This window comes from Mirounga leonina, unplaced genomic scaffold, assembly GCF_011800145.1.
Source record: "Mirounga leonina isolate KUSES-001 unplaced genomic scaffold, KU_Mleo_1.0 Mir_173, whole genome shotgun sequence".
Classification (NCBI taxonomy): domain Eukaryota; kingdom Metazoa; phylum Chordata; class Mammalia; order Carnivora; family Phocidae; genus Mirounga; species Mirounga leonina.
The window spans coordinates 52,955,423-52,972,941 of record NW_023270447.1 but is presented as its reverse complement, the minus strand read 5'-3'; the positions used below and the strand labels follow the sequence as shown (position 1 = coordinate 52,972,941).

Sequence of the window (17,519 nt, the reverse complement as noted above, 5' to 3'; positions counted from 1 at the left end):
TATACAGCAGTACGTCATCTATTTTTATTGCCCTATAATATCCCACTTTGTTGATATACCATCCCACACTTTATTCATCCATTTATCAGTTGATATATATTTGGGTTGTTTCCACCTTTTGGCTGTTGTGAATGATGTTGCTTTGAGCATTTGGGGATGAGTTTTTGTGTGAATATGTTTTCATTTCTCTTGGGTATAAACCTAGGAGTGGAATAGCTATGCCATAAGGTAACACTGTTTAACTTTTTGAGGAACTGCCAAACTGTTTCCCAAAGTTGCAACATCATTTTACTTTCCTTCTAGTAATGTGTGAGAGCTCATATTTCCTTACATCCTCATCAAAGCTCTTGTATTTTTTCTACTCCAGCTGTGGAATTGGCCATTTCCCCGTGGAGCCCTGCTTCCTTTCAGTGGATAACAATACTTAGAACAAATCTGGTGTGAGGTATATGCTCTTTGCTACTTGAAGTAGAGATGGAGTTTTGCTGCTCCAAGATCCTGTGCACAGAGCTAGAAAATATACCTGTGTGTGTGTGTGCAGATACACACATTTACATCTATATCTATTGTGCGCAGACACACACACATTTACACCTGTATCTGTTGCTGTCAGTGTCCGTGTTCCTTGAAGTCTATGAGTTCATACTGATCTCGAATTCCAAACCAACACTGCGGGGTTCTTTCTGGTTTTCACCTTTTGTACATTTAACTCTCTTCTCTAACATTGAGAAACCTTGCTCCTGTTGCCCTTCATGTAGTCACTTAATTTGATCCATCTCTACATGTAAACCGATCTCCTATCACCTTCTCCTTCCTCTGGCCCTTCTCATCCTGCTCAGGCTCTGACCTGCCACCCTGTACTGCACTCTTACATCTCCTCCTCACCCCTCCTGCATGTGGACTCTTCTCATCCCCAAGCCAGACCATCCCCTTCATGTGGATGCCCTCCTCACCTCTCTTGGGCTCTGACACCCCATGCTGCACTGTCCTTCTGCACAGACGGCTTCCTCACCCTGCTGGGTCTTTGACACCTTATGTTGGGCCACTGTAACACAAGGACATCTATTTTACCACACTTGGGCTCTGACTCCCCCTTACACAGATGCTCTCTTCATCCTGCTCCCATGTCTACTGAATTTTTCATAACTTTTTCCCTTTTATTATTTTTTTTTCAACTTTTTATTTTGTAGTAATTATAGACCCCCAGGAAGTTGTAAAGGTAGTATAAAGAGTTCCTGTGTACCCTTCATTTACCCAGTTTTTCTCATTGGTTACATCTTGCATTAACTATAGAAAACATAAAAACCAGGAAATTGACATTTTATTTATCCATTCATCAATTGATAGATATTTAGTTGTTAGCACCTTTTGGCTGTTATGAATAAAGCTGCTGTGAGCATATTCATGAATGTGTATCTCTCCCATTTGTCACATGTAGATTAGTGTAACCACCATTGCAGTTCAAGCTATAACACAATTCTATCACCGCAGAGATCTTCCTTGTATTTTTTCTTCATAGTCACATGCACTCTCCTCTCCCTGCTTTCTCATATTTAATGACTTTTTAAAATTAAAAACATTATTATTACAAGTCACAGGAAGAGCTAAGCATAGAGATAAACCATATTATAGTCAAGAATAGAAAGACTTAATATCATTCCCAATCATGAGTGAGGGGCAGGGTAGGAATTCTAATTTCTGAAAGTTGATTTTATTGGCATTCTGTTCCATCCTGTTCCATTACTGAGTCTTGGAGCCACTTGGGATAGTTTTTTTCCCAGCTCCTGGCTTTATTCAGAGAGCCCAGTATGGCCCCTTCCACTGCAGAAACTTCTGTTAAGTTTGTAGCCAGTAATTCCCATCCTCCCTGCTAGCTTCTGAATCCTAGGTCTGGTGCTGTCTAGTTTTGTAACCCCTGTGGACTGACATCCTTGAGTTTTCACTCATTGCTGTGGCTTGCTTGCTTCTTGGTTTATGTATATTTCCCTTTCTTGCTTTTGAATTTGTATAAACTATTTTAAAATAATCTATTTTTTCCAGAATTTCTATATTCAGAGTGAAAAGGAATGCTTCCTACCACCAGCTCAGTATTCTGTTTTTCTTTTGAAAAATTTTAAGCCTATAGAAAAATTGAAAAATAATACAATAAAGACCCATATATCCTTTACCTAGATTCATCAGTTTTTACCATTTTGCTTCTTTTTTGAACACCTCTCTTCCTCTCTCCCTCCTTCTCTTTTTCCTCCCCCCCCCACTCATACACACGTTCATATACTTTTCTTTTTCTGAATCATTTGAAAGTTAAATACAGATAATACATGGGGCACCTGGGTGGCTCAGTCATTAAGCATCTGCCTTCGGCTCAGGTCATGATCCCAAGGTCCTGGAATCAAGGCCCGCATCTGGCTCCTGCTCAGCGGGAAGCCTGCTTCTCCCTCTCCCACTCCCCCTGCTTGTGTTCCCTCTCTCGCTCTCTCTGTCAAATAAATAAAATCTTTCAAAAAAAAAATACAGATAATACAATACTTCTTCCCTAAATAGTTGAGCAGACATTTCTGAAGAGTAAGGACATTCTCCTACAAAATCAAAATACCATTATCACATCTAAGAAAAAGATTATTAATATTGTTTCACCCAATATATAGTCCAGATTTCTTGGATTGTCCTCTAAATGTGATTTTTTGCTGTGTACATATATGTGTGTGTTTTCTTTTTTTTTTTTTTAAAGATTTTATTTATTTATTTGACAGAGAGAGAGAGAGAGAGGGAACACAAGCAGGGGGAACAGCAGAGGGAGAGGGAGAAGCAGGCTTCCCGCAGCGCAAGGAGCCCCATGCGGGACTCAATCCCAGGACCTTGGGATCATGACCTGAGCCAAAGGCAGATGCTTAACCAACTGAGCCACCCAGGCATCCCTGGAATGATGGTTTTTATAACACTGAATTTTTTGGAAAGTTCAGAATAGTTGTCTTAATGGAATGCCTTACATTCTAGATTTGTCAAATTGTTTCTTCAGGATTCAATTAAGGTTAAACATTTTTGGCGAGAATACTATGTTGGTAATGTCTTAAACTTCTCATTGCATCACATCAAGGGATGCATCATGTTAAACTTTTTAACATGTTAAACTATATTTAACTATTGTTAAACAGTTGGTGATGCTAAGTTTGATCATTTGGTTTAGGTAGTGATTTTTTACTTTTTTCTATAAACATATATTTTCTCCTTTGTGATTAATTATCTGTGGGCTACTACTTTGAGACACTGTGAGTATTTTCTTCCCCAATAGCCATTTATCTAAAGGCTTTAGCATTCATTTTTGATGCTGGCCTGAATCATTAATTATCATCGGGGTTCAGTACAGCTTCTTGACCAGCTGTTTATACAATAGTCCCTGCTTATTTATTGGGGATATGTTCCAAGACTCCCAGTGGTGCCTAAAATTATGGATAGTACCAAAACCTATATATTACTGTTTTTTCCTATACATACATACCTATGATAAAGTTTAATTTCTCATTTAGACAAAGTAAGAGATTAACAGCAGTAACTAATAATAAAATGAACAATTATAACAATATACTGCAATAAGATTTATGTGAATGTGCTATAGGGCTTCCCATTGCTTAAAGTAATACAATACCTTTCTCAGACTGGCATTCCAAGGCTTGCATAATATGATGCCTATCTACCTTTCCAACTGTGTCCTAATGTTAACTATATAAATAAATTCTTGATCCAGTTTCACTGATCCCTCAATAATTGCCCACCCTAGGTAACCCCTTGTATGTCTCTCCCTGTTTGAAATTTCACTTCTATATCTTGCCATCTGGAATATCTGTTAAAATTTTTCCATCCTTCTGGACCCAGCTCAAATCCATAAATAAAGCCTTCCTTGACCATCCAGATGGTGGTCCTGCCCATTTCTTGAACTTTTATAGTACTTACTCTGTAGCACTTATCTGTTAATTTCAATCGACAAATTAAGTAGTACTTTGTGTCTCTTGTACTGTGTTATTAAAATCATTTATTATATTAATTTTCTTATTTAGCATTGTTTACCATTAATTAAGTTATAAGCTTCTGATGTTAAGGATGATATCTGAGAATTAAACTGATTATAATACCCTGCACACGATCCTGGAGTCCCAGGATCGAGTTCCGCATTAGGCTCCCTGCTGAGCAGGGAGCCTGCTTCTCCCTCTGACTCTCCTCCGTCTCATGCTGTCTCTCCATCATTCTCTCTCTCTCTCAATAATAAATAAATAAAAATCTAAAAAAAAAAAAATACCCTGCACACAGTAGATGCACAATAAATATGTTGGATCCAATTATTTATTAATATTTTATATATAATGACTATGAAATGCTGAGTATTGTAGTTGTATATTAAATGTGCTAGATGGTGTGTTGTGAGAAATTTCATTCATGCTCTTAGCATTAGAAAGTTTAAATATGCAGTTTTTATCAAAATAAAATGGCATGTATATGAACATGATTTTGAACTATAAATCATGACACACAAAAGATAGATTTAAGAAAAACTATTAAGGGATTATTATGCAGCCTATTTGTCTACCTAAACTTAAATTATTTAACAGGAGCCAATCAATAAATAAAAGTTGATTGAATGAATAATCATGAGGAAATACTTGAATAAATCCATAAAGTCCCCTGAGCTTTTCTTTTTAAATAGGTAAAATGAAAGAAATAAAATTCACACTTTTATATGTCTCAGAGGAGAAACACTGTAAGTCAAAGAAAATTCACCACATTTTATATTTACCTTAAATTTTGTGATAGCAGGATAGTACATTTTTTATTTTCCCTCTTTTTTTTTTTTCAAGATTTTATTTATTTATTCATGAGAGACAGAGAGAGAGAGAGAGGCAGAGGGAGAAGCAGGCTCCCAAGGAGCAGGGAGCCCGATGCATCGGGACTCGATCCCAGGACCCTGGGATCATGACCTGAGCCGAAGACAGACGCTTAATGACTGAGCCACCCAGGCATCCCTTATTTTCCCTCTTCTTACGTTTTCTTTACTCAGACATTTTAGGGGAATTGTGATATTATCTCCCCTCGATCTGCCTCCCTGTATGCCAGTAAGAAGCCAAACAGAATTTTCAGTTTGGGAAGAACATTTTGAGAAATTAAGGAGATAGATAAGTATGGGGATCATTATAATAGAGGGGAAAAAATGGGATAGTATTTACTGAACAACTACTATATGTTCTTGGCATTTTGTTAAGTGGGTGACACACCTAGTATATGTGCCCACAGAATGCTTTTAGATGAATTAACACCAAGAAAGACTTAGAAATGATGCTTGAAAAAAAGAGGTTTAAAAAGAAAAACCAAGGGGTGTTTGCCTGGCTCAGTCAGTAAAGCGTTCGACTTGATCTCTGGGTCTTGAGTTTGAGCGCAATGTCAGGTGTGGAGATTATTTCAAAAAGAATCTATTAAAAAGAATGACCAAATCAGAATCATTGTTAACATTTTGGAACTGATATCCCGCATCCCCATGCTTGCTTGAACTTTCTTGTTCCATTTGGGAACAATTCTTTAAAAGCTTTCTTTTCGGGGCACCTGGGTGGCTCAGTCGGTTAAGCGGCTGCCTTCAGTTCAGGTCATGATCCCAGGGTCCTGGGATCGAGTACTGCGTCAGGCTCTCTGTTCAGCGGGGAGCCTGCTTCTCCCTGTCCCTTTGCCTGCTGCTTCCCCTGCTTGTGCTCTCTCACTCTCTGTCAAATAAATAAATAAAATCTTTAAAAATAAATATATAAAATAAAAGCTTTCTTTTCAAATAGAAATGTAGTTTTATCTCAAGGAAATGATTTCTCTCTCGACATCTGGACTTTATCTTTTGAAACATATCCTATTCAAATGCACCAAGTTTGTCTTCTGTAATTATATTTTGATTATTGTCAGCTTACAGGTTTCTAGACTTTATTAGCTTAAAGATCTTAGAATACGTCTAGTGGTTTGATAAATTTTATAGTGTACCATGGTCTGAATAGATTTATAAGAGATTTTATTCTTATATATTTAAGATTTATAAATTATATAAATATTTTTTATGCATAAATCTATATGTATTTTTCACTTTTTTCCAGTTTATTGAGATATAATTGACAAATAACATTGTATTAGTTTAAGGTGAACAACATAATGATTTGATGTATGTATATATTGGTGATAATTACCACAATAAGTTTAGTTAATGTTGATCACTTCACACATAGTTGTGGTATGTGTATTTTCGTTTCTTTTTTTATTTTTATTTATTTTTAATTTTTATTTATTTTTTTTAAAGATTTTTATTTATTTGAGAGAGAGAATGAGAGAGAGAGAGCACATGAGAGGGGGGAGGGTCAGAGGGAGAAGCAGACTCCCTGCTGAGCAGGGAGCCTGATGCGGGACTCGATCCTGGGACTCCAGGATCATGACCTGAGCCGAAGGCAGTCGCTTAACCAGCTGAGCCACCCAAGCACTCTCATTTCTTTTTTTTAAAGATTTTATTTATTTACTTGACAGAGAGAGACACAGCGAGAGAGGGAACACAAGCAGGGGGAATGGGAGAGGGAGAAGCAGACTTCCCTCTGAGCAGGGAGCCCTATGCGGGGCTCAATCCCAGGACCCTGGGACCATGACCTGAGCCAAAGGCAGACGCTTAATGACTGAGCCACCCAGGTGCCCCTGTATTTTTATTTTTTAAAATAAATACCTAGCAGAGGAATTGCTGAATCATGTGGTAGTTCTATATTTAATTTTTTGAGGAACCTCCATACTCTTTTTTTCATACAGTTTGCATTCCCACCAACAGGGTACAAGGGTCCCTTTTTCTCTATGTCCTCGCCAACACTTGTTATTTCTTATCTTTTTGATACTAGCCATTCTAACAGGTGTGTTTGTGGTTTTCATTTGCATTTCTCTGGTGATTAGTCATGTTGAGCATCTTTTCATGTGTCTGTTGGCTGTCTGTGTGTTTTTTAATTGGATTGTTTGGGGTTTTTTTGCAGCCAAGTTGTGTGAGTTCTGAATATATTTTGGATATTAACCCTTATTGGATATATGATTTGCAAATATTTTCTCCCATTCAGTAGGTTGCTTTTCATTTTGGTTATGGTTTCCTCAGCTGTGCAGAAGCTTTTTAGTTTGATGTAGTTCCACCTGTTTATTTTTGCTTTTCTTGCCTTTGCTTTTAGAGTCGAATACAAAAACTCCTCTCTAAGACCAATGTCAAAGAGCTAATTACTGCCTTATGGTTTCAGGTCTTATGTTCAAGTCCTTAATCCATGTTGAATAAAGTTGACCTTTGTGTTAAGTTGATCTTTGTGTATGGTATAAGATAGGTGTATGGTTTCATTCTTTTGCATGTGCCGGTCCAGCTTCACCAACACTGTTTATTGAAGAAATTATCCTTTCTTATATATTGTTGGCTCCTTTGTCATAAATTAATTGACCATATGTGTGTTGTTTTATTTCTGGGATCTCTTTTCTGTTCCATTGATTGATGGGTCTGTTTTTATGCCAATACCATACTGTTTTGATTACTATAGCTTTGTAATACGGTTTGAAATCAAGAATTATGATGGTTCCAGCTTTATTCTTTCTCAAGGCTGCTTTGGCTATTCAGGATCTTTTGTGGATCCATACAAATTATTGGATTTTTAAAAGTTTTTGTGAAAAATGCCATTGGAATTTTGATAGGGATTGCATTGAATCTGTAGATTGTTTTGGGTAGTATGAACATTTTAACAATATTGATTCTTCTTTTTTTTTTTTAAGATTTTATTTATTTGAGAGAGAGAGAATGAGAGAGAGAGCACATGAGAGGGGGGAGGGTCAGAGGGACAAGCAGACTCCCTGCTGAGCAGGGAGCCCGATGCGGGACTCGATCCAGGGACTCCAGGATCATGACCTGAGCTGAAGGCAGTCGCTTAACCAACTGAGCCACCCAGGCGCCCAATATTGATTCTTCTAATCCATGAACCCAGAATATCTTTCTGTCTGTGTTTTCCAATTATTTTATCAGTGTCTTCAGAGTACAGATCTTTCACCTCCTTGGTTAAGTTTATTCCTAAGAATTTTATTCTTTTTGATGTAATCGTAAATGATATTGTTTGCTTAATTTCTCTTTCTGATAATTTGGTGTTAGTGTATAGAAACCCAGCTGATTTTTGTGTGTTCACTTTAAAAAAATTTTTTTAAATTTAAATCTTAATTAAACTTAATTACTTAATTTTAATTAAAAAAATTTAAAACTCTTTGCCATACTTGGGGCTTAACTCACAAACCAGAGAACAAGAGCTGCATGCTCTACTGACTGAGTCAGCCAAGCACCCCTTGTGTGTTGACTTAATCTTGCAATGTTACTGAATTCGTTTATTCCAACAGGTTTTGTGTGTGTGTGTGTGTGTGTGTGTGTGTGTGTGTGTGGAGTCTTTAGGGTGTTCTATATATAATACCATGTCACCTGCAAGTGCAGATAGTTTTACTTCTTCTTTTCTGATTCAGATGCCTTTTCTTTTTCTTTCTAACTGCTTTTGCTAGGAATTCCAGTATTATGTTGAATATAAGTGGTGAGAGTGAGTATCCTAGTCTTGTTCTTGATCTTAGAGGAAAAGCTTTTAGGTTTTCACTGCTGAGTATGATGTTAGCTGTGGGCTTGTCATAGATGGCCTTATTATGTTGAGGTGTGTTCTCTACCCACTTAGTTGAGGATTTCTGTCATAAATGTGTGTTGAATTTTGTTAAATGCTTTTTCTGCTCTATTGAGATGATCATATGATTTATCCTTCATTTTGTTAATATGGTACTACATTGATTTACAGATGTTGAACCATCCTTGCATCCCTATAGTAAATCCCACTTGATCATGGTATATGATCTTTTTAATGTATTACTGAATCTGGTTTGCTGATATTTTGGTTTTGGATTTTTGTATCTATACTCATCAGGAATATTGGTCTGTAATTTTCCTTTCTTGTAGTGTCCTTACCTGGTTTTGGTATCAGAGTAATGCTGGCTTTGTAAAATGAGTTCAGAAGTGTTCCCCCTTCTTTTATTGTTTGGAAGATTTTAAGAAGCATTACTATTAATTCTTTTTTTTCCTTAAGATTTTTTATTTATTCATTTGAGAGAGAGAAAGTGAGCAAGAGCATGAGCCAGGGGGTAGGGTCAGAGGGAGAGGGAGAAGCAGACTTCCTGCTGAGCAGGGAGCCTGATGCAGTGCCTGGGATCATGACCAGAGCTGAAGGCAGACGCTTAATCAGCTGAGCCACACAGGCGCCCCAGTTCTTTTTTTAATGTTTGATAGAATTCATCAGTGAAGCCAACTGGTCCTAGACTTTTCTTTGTTGAGTGGTTTTTAATTACTGATTCAATCTTCTTATTAGTAATTGGTCTGTTCAGATTTTCTATTTCTTTGTGATTCACTCTTGGTAGGTTGTATTTGTCTAGGAATTTATTCATTTCCTTTAGGTTTTCCAATTATTTAGTGTATAATTATTCATAGTAGTCTCATGATCATTTGTATTTCTGTTATCAGTTGTAACGTCTATAAATTAAATTTAAGTAATTGAAAGTGTAATATAAATTTGATCTACTTTCTAGGTTTAAACAAGTCTCTTGAGTGGTGTTTCCTCACCGATGGAGAATTACTTCCAAGCAGAAGCTTACAACCTGGACAAGGTATTGGATGAATTTGAACAAAACGAAGGTGAGAATTTATTTTGGTGAATCTATTTGAATACATTTATGATATGGAGAATGTGGGATTATAAGAGGATGCAACACTTTAGGGCGCCTGGGTGGCTCAGTTGGTTAAGCGACTGTCTTCGGCTCAGGTCATGATCCTGGAGTCCCTGGATCGAGTCCCATATCGGGCTCCCTGCTCAGCAGGGAGTCTGCTTCTCCCTCTGACCCTCCCCCCTCTCATGTGCTCTCTCTCTCTCATTCTCTCTCTCTCAAATAAATAAATAAAATCTTTAAAAAAAAAAAAAGAGGATGCAACACTTTAAAAAAATAGAATGACTTAATAACTTAATGATAATAGTATTTTAATACCCAGAGGAAGAACTAACAGTTATTATTTTATTTATTTGTTTGACAGAGAGAGAGAGACAGCGAAAGAAGGAACACAAGCAGGGGGAGTGGGAGAGGGAGAAGTGAAGCAGGCTTCCTGTGGAGCTGGGAGCCTGATGTGGGGCTCAATCCCAGGACCCTGAGATCATGACCTGAGCCGAAGGCAGACACTTAACAACTGAGCCACCTGGGCACCCCAAGAACTAACATTTTTTAGCACTATGTGCCAGATACTATGCTAAAGCATTTACATGGACTGTATTATTTAGTCTTTAAAATAATCCGATGAAAGTCGATCTTATCTACATTTTATAGATGAGAGGCACAGAGAGATTAAGCAATTTCCCCAAAGTTAGTTGACTAATAAGTGGCAGAATGATTAATATCCAGGCAGTATAATACTAGAGCCTGAACTTTCTTTATACAACCAATTTATGGTCAAGAAAAGCTTTAGAATGTGTGATTGTATTTCCTAAACTAAGAAAGATAACTTGTTGCCTATTGATTGACCAATAAAGATACATTTTAAACCTAATTTTAAAAGATTTATAGTTTTAAGTTACTGCCAAGATGGTTAGGTAAAATGTCTGCCTAAGATTCACTTCATTTAGGAAAACTTTTTGCTTAAATTTCTCTCAGTATGATTTAAATGGATAAGCCATAATTAATTAGATCCCTCCTACCCTGATATTCTCTGTTTTGTTTTTTTTTTTGAGATTTATTTATTTGAGAGAGCACAGAGTTGGCTGGGGGGAGAGGTGGGGAAGAGCAGAGGGAGAGAGAGAAGCAGGGAGCCCAAGATGGGGCTCGATCCCAGGACCCTGAGATCAGGACCTGAGCCAAAGGCAGACACGTTTAACCAACTGAGCTACTCAAGTGCCCTTTGATATTCTCTATTTCTAAGGGGGAAATGGAATGTAACAAGTTTACAAAGTGATGTGTTTCCATCTGAAGTCCATGATTTTAGAAATGGTCTCCAAACCTTTATTATATCCAGTGATTCAGGTTGTTCTTGGATAGTAGTTGAGAAGAGAGATTAATTTTAATGTTGTTGCTTTGGGTCTGTGATAGAGTAAGCCTTATATAGAATTATGGGAGTAAGGAAGGAAAAGGGAGAAGGAAGGATACATGGAATAGCCTGCTATTCTCATATTTTACCACTGATGACCCAAAGCTACTCCATAGCCATAGAATTCATGTAAATGTGAAATTAATCATTTGGGATTTTATTGGATCTACATACCAAGGTGGAAGGGATGTTTTCCTCTCAATTTCAGTCATTTATACAGATAATTTCTCAGTCCTTTCTTTGGTTTGGCCCTCTGTGTATCACAGTTACTTGTTATGAGATACCTAATCACTTGAGTAGTATAATTCTAGAATACCATTGACTCGAATAAAACTGTTAGTTCATTACATCATTCTCTTTATGACTTCTGTAGATGCTAGTAGGGTACTTCGTATATAGTTGATTTTGAATGTATTTTTGTTGTATCAGTAAAAATTGTCTTTTAGTTCAAAAATACAGCATTCGCTTATAAAAAAATAATTCCTTTAGAAGGAGAAGAACTTCAGAAGCCAGATTCTTGTTTGGAACTATGTTGTTTATTTGTTTTGAACTATTTTTTAAAAATCTTAGTACTAGTTGCATTAAAACTACCACCTCTAGCCTGGTATCTTTTCAAGTATATTTTAAATAAAGTGATTTTTCATTTTGTGTTTATTTCCTTCTTTAAATGAAAAATATACCACATACAAACTGTGATAACACTAGATAATTTACATTATACCCATGTAGTAGGTGATTAAATAATGACATTTTTAATAACTGATCTAACATTCTTGTTTGAATATTATTAAATATTCTTAGAAGAAGCAGCATTTCCTTTTTATTTCCATGAACCATCTTGGAAATAATGATTTCTTTTTTTAAAGGAAGCATATGTTATTAAATTTCAAGTCTTTGCTAGCCCAAATTTGGGCAACTCATGATTTAACACTCAGAGGATTCAAGACCATTCTCTACACATTTTGATGTTTTATGGCCTTTACAATCTGCCCTTTCAGTTCCTTTTACTACTTCCTTACACTAATTCTTTTTTCAACCCAAACTGATTTACTTATTGCTCTCTCAGATTGTTGTGTTTGGGACTATACTTGTTCCCCCTTAAGAATGACCTCTTTTCCAGACTGAAATAAAATTGTCTTTGAAGCCCAGCCATTTCTTCCTGTTTCTATGAATTCCAGCTTGCTACCTCAGCCTCTAAAATATCTTTCTTCTCTGAATTTATTTTCTGTACGTAATAGTTTTCAAATACTATGCTGTCCTGTACTGCTAATTAGATACTCATGTGTACTATATCTGTTTCTTATTTTTCCAACTAGATTATGTACTTCTTGGAGGCCAGAGCTATCATTTAATCTTCATGCTCCTTAAGCACAATGCTTTTACTATGGTAGATACTCACTTAGCATATATTTATTGTGTACCTACTACATACCAGGCACAATGCAAAGTCAGGACTTACATTGATGGAGAGAAATGGTTTCTGTCTGAAAAAGTCAGGTAGAAGCCATTGCAATACAGTGTAGTAAATGCTTAACTAGAGATATGAACAAGGTGCTAACGGGGCATTAAAGATTAATGTTACTATTGAGGGGAAAATATATCTGCATAATTTCAGGACTATGATTATTAGATTTGCTGTAAGAAGACAGCAAGAAAGACAGTAAGTGTATTATTTCTTATTTCTCTAAATATACATATGGCACTATAACTTGGGAAAATAATCATCATAGTTATAATCTCTTAAAAAGTCAATTATGCGTATTGATAGAATATAAGTAGGTTGATTTAATAAGATAAATGAATATTTTTCTGCCAAATATCCTCAGATAATTATATAAATATAAACCTAATTAATGTGATATAGTTATTAGTATAATTTCACATACTAATGCAAACTTTTTAAAATGCTTATTATGGACAAATTTCAAATACATACAAAAAACAGAATAGCGTAGTAAATTCTGGTATACCGATTTCCCAGCTTCAACAGCAGTTAACATGTTGCCTGTTTTGTTTCATTTGTATCTTCATCCACTCCTCACTGCTTGTTACTTTTTTAGTTTTTTTTTCTTTACGATTTTATTTATTAGAGAGAGAGAGAGCACGAGCAGCGGGGAGGGGCAGAGGGAGAGGGAGAAGCAGACTCCCCACTGAGTAGGGAGCAGGACACGGGGCTTGATCCCAGAAACCTGGGATCATGACCTGAGCCAAAGGTAGACTCTTAACCGACTGAGCCACCCAAGTGCCCTTTTTTCATTTTTTAAGATGAAATTTACATACATTAAAATATATAGATCTTAACTGTACCAGTTTTGACAAGTAAATATGTCAGTGTAACCCCACATTCCAGTCATCCTGTAGATTATAGATCATTCTGTCTCCACAGAAAATTCCTTTGTTTTCCTTCCCACTCAGTTACTTCATCTACATCACTGTCCTAATTTTTTTCCAGCTTACATTAGTCCCCAGCCTATGTTGTACCCAACCAATCGAAGGTCTTTCTGATTGCTACTCCCTTCCCCCACCACCAAGTATAGCCTGTGTGCCATCTTAATTATGTTACTAGATTTGTTTTTTGGAATGTTCTGGGATATTACCATTTGGTGACATGTAATATAGGAACAGTCTTAAGAATATTTTTTTATTCTTAGCTAAAAATTAGAAACTTCATATTCTAGGAATATTCTATTTTTAGATATCCTGGCAATATTTTATTTTCAGAATATTTGCAAATGTAGTTTAATTAACTGATTCCTAGCTTTTCCAGTGTCACCAGCAAACTTATTGCAATTATTTATTTTTTCAGATGAAACAGTTTCTCCTATTTTGTTGGATACCAAGTGGAATAAGATTCTAGATCCCCCGTCTCACCGACTGTCATTTAACCCTGCATTGGCCAGTGTGAATGAACCTGCAGTTTCTAATGAGTCACAGCCACAACTAAAAGTTTTCTCTCTGGCTCATTCAGCTTCTCTGACCACAGAGGGAGAGGACCATTGTGCTAATGGACAGGACTATAGTCTGAATCCAGAGATCAACACAATGTGGATTGATGAAAATGCTGTTGCAGAAGATCAGTTAATTAAGAGGAACTGTAATCGAGATGATCAATGTAGTACTGTCGAAGTGGGAGAGAAGAAATGTGGAAATCTAGCTTGTCTGCCAGATGAGAAGAATGTTCTTGTTGTAGCCGTTATGCATAATTGTGATAAAAGGACATTACAAAGCGATTTGCAGGATTGTAATAATTATAATAGTCAGTCCCTCATGGATGCTTTTAGTTGTTCACTGGATAACGAAAACAGACAAACTGATCAATTTAGTTTTAGTATAAATGGGTCCACTGAAAAAGATATGAACTCAGAGAAACAAATGGATCTGTTGAATAGACCAAGTGCAGTGGGGGATTCTGTTAAACATACGTGTTCTACTTCATCTGATAATCTAGCCAGTGTCTGTTCCACTTCACAATTAAAGGATGATGAAAATACAGGTAGAGACCCATCCATGTCTGTGATTACAAGTTTAACAATTGATTCAATAATCTCATCCCAGGGAACAGATGAAGGTCCTGCTGCTAAAAAGCAAGAGAACTATATACCAGATGAGGTTCTCACTGGCAAAACCAGCTCTGCTAGGACAGATCTAGGGAGTCCAAACTCCTTTTCCCACTTGAGTGAAGGGATGTTGGTGAAAAAAGAGCCGGCAGAGGAGAGAACAACTAAAGAATCTGTCCAGTCTGGTTTACCTTTGCTTCTCAAAACAGACATGCCTAATGGTTCTGGAAGGGAGGATAACTGTGAACAGTTTTCCGATTGTCTTGTGTCCAGTGACATTAGAGCTGATGAAAAGGAAGGTTGTGAACATGAAGAAATTCTTGGCACTACAGAATTTCTTAATATGACAGAGCATTTCTCTGACTCTCGGGAGATGACGAATTGGAAATTGACTAAACTAAATGATATGAATGATAGCCAAATAAATAAAGAAAATGAGAAGTTTCTGCCAATGAATCAGCCTGAGGACATTTACAATGATAGTGGAGGAGAGTGTGATAGAATGGCAGAAGCAGGTCTAGATTTAAAAGGAACTTGCATGAATGAAAGTGAAGGATGTGATTTCTCCACTATGGATACACCAGCAGCAAATTCTCTATCTAATTGTGATTCCTATGGAATGCAGAGCCCAGTTGTTTGTTTTGTTCCAAAGACTTTACCCTCCAAAGAAGATTCAGTAACAGAAGAAAAAGAAATAGAAGAGAGCAAGTCAGAATGCTACTCAAATATTTATGAACAGAGAGGAAATGAAGCCACAGAAGGGAGTGGACTACTTTTAAACAGCACTGGTGACCTAATGAAGAAAAATTATTTACACAGTTTCTGTAGCCAAGTTCCATCAGTGCTCGGGCAGTCTTCACCCAAGATAGTAGCAAACTTGCAATCTATCAGTGTTCCTTTTGGTGGTGCGAGACCCAAGCAACCTTCTAATCTTAAACTTCAAATTCCAAAGCCATTGTCTGATCATTTACAAAATGACCTTCCTACAAATAGTGGAAATAATGTTAAAAACAAAAATGATGTTCTTGGGAAAGCAAAATTAGGGGAGAACTCAGCAACCAATGTATGCAATGCCTCTTTGGGAAACATCTCTATTGCTGATACAAATGGGGAACATTTAGAAAGCTACGAGTCGGGGATATCCAGTAGACCATGCCTTGCATTAGCTCCAGAAAGCCCAGATAATGATCTCAGAGCTGGTCAGTTTGGAATTTCTGCCAGAAAGCCATTTACTACTCTGGGTGAGGTGGCTCCTGTATGGGTACCAGATTCTCAGGCTCCAAATTGCATGAAATGTGAAGCCAGGTTCACATTCACCAAAAGGAGGCATCATTGCAGAGCATGTGGGAAGGTAAGCTGTGTAAGTGTATCAAGTCAGAAATACAGCATGCCCACTTTATTAAGCTCAATTAGAGATTAATAAAGGCAATATAAGGTGAACATACTTCTGGTTGAGATGACATTATAAATAGCTTGGAACACCCAGTTTTAGTAAATTTCTAAATAAAAAATGACCTTGCTGAATCTTAGTGTTTATATAAGTTTTTTTGTTGCCAAGATTTAAGCTGAATCACTTTCCATGAACAGATGAAAATTGAGGAAGTATTAACTTTGTGGTTTCTGTATTGACAGATACTTGGTTAATGGAATAGTTTAAAATAAGGAAGTTATTTTTTTGCTTTAAGAAATACTTGCGATTGACTTCATATTTTTTTAATTCTTGAGAAATTGAATATTACACTTGAAATCCATCCTAGGTTTTGGTGTAGGAATTTGGTCATTCTACTAGACATTCTGGAACTCTCTAAACACATATACACATATTTTTGTCTTTTTCCCCATGTAATTTTTTTTTTTTTTAAGATTTATTTATTTATTCAAGGGGGGTGAGGGCTAGAGGGAGAGGGAGTCCCAAGCAGACTCCATGTTCAGTGTGGAGCCGGACCCGGGGCTCGATCTCATGACCCTGAGATCACAACCTGAGCCAAAACCAAGACATTTAACCGACTATGCTACACAGCCAGGTGCCCTTCCCCCCATTTACTTTGATACAAAATAGAGTTGAGGGCTATAGATCCTATGACAAGGTTATAAGAATAATGGATATTCCTCAGCTCTCCCTGAGTTTTGCTTGCTAGTAACATATCAGCTTACTGGTTTATCTTTTTAACAAAGAACTGTAAATAAGGAGGAAGGGGATTTTATATTTTTAAAAAGAATGCAAAGTTTGGTTTCAGGTATGGATTTCAATTTTAGCATTCTTACTATTAACTTTATTAAGCTTTTGTTTTTATAAAAACAAAATAGAAAAGATTAGTAATTTTCATTGGGCTTTTGTGAAGATTAAATGAGATTACAGATGTAATAGTAAGTGCTTAGTAATTAAATCTGTACTTCCGTTCTTGCCTGATTTTATTGGTCTATTTGTTAATTAGGATGCTTTCAACTTTAAGGAACAGTGACGTAGACAAAAATAACATTTCATACAACAGGAAGCCTGAAGATAGAGACTCACTTATGTCTGGGTGCAGTCAGGATAACTGAAGTTTTCTTGGTCTTCCAACTCGCGGTCTCAAGAGAGTGGCACAGCTCTAAGCATCAAGTTCAAGCTGGCAACTTCTCAAGTACAGGGAAATTGGTTGGGGGCAAAAGAGCCTGTTCTTCTTGCTGCCCTCTCATCAGGGAGGAAGGAATCCCTAGCAACTTCTTTCACTTTATTGGCCGGTTTTAGATCACAGGTCCAATTTTATACCTATTATTGACAGAGGGGAACAGGATTGCTAGGATTGGCTCAGAAGATCAGTCAT

General features: G+C 36.8%; 1 protein-coding gene across 2 annotated transcripts in view; it reads left to right on the top strand.

Moving 5' to 3' along the window:
- Positions 1-17,519, top strand: part of ZFYVE9 (zinc finger FYVE-type containing 9) — a 192,798-nt gene that overhangs the window by 66,142 nt on the left and 109,137 nt on the right. For both annotated transcript variants that reach the window (XM_035018558.1, XM_035018557.1), the window contains exons 3-4: positions 9,616-9,721; positions 13,962-16,063. In XM_035018558.1, the coding sequence (XP_034874449.1) occupies positions 9,652-9,721; positions 13,962-16,063 (2,172 nt within the window). In that variant the 5' untranslated portion in view covers positions 9,616-9,651. The remainder of the gene's footprint in view (positions 1-9,615; positions 9,722-13,961; positions 16,064-17,519) is intronic.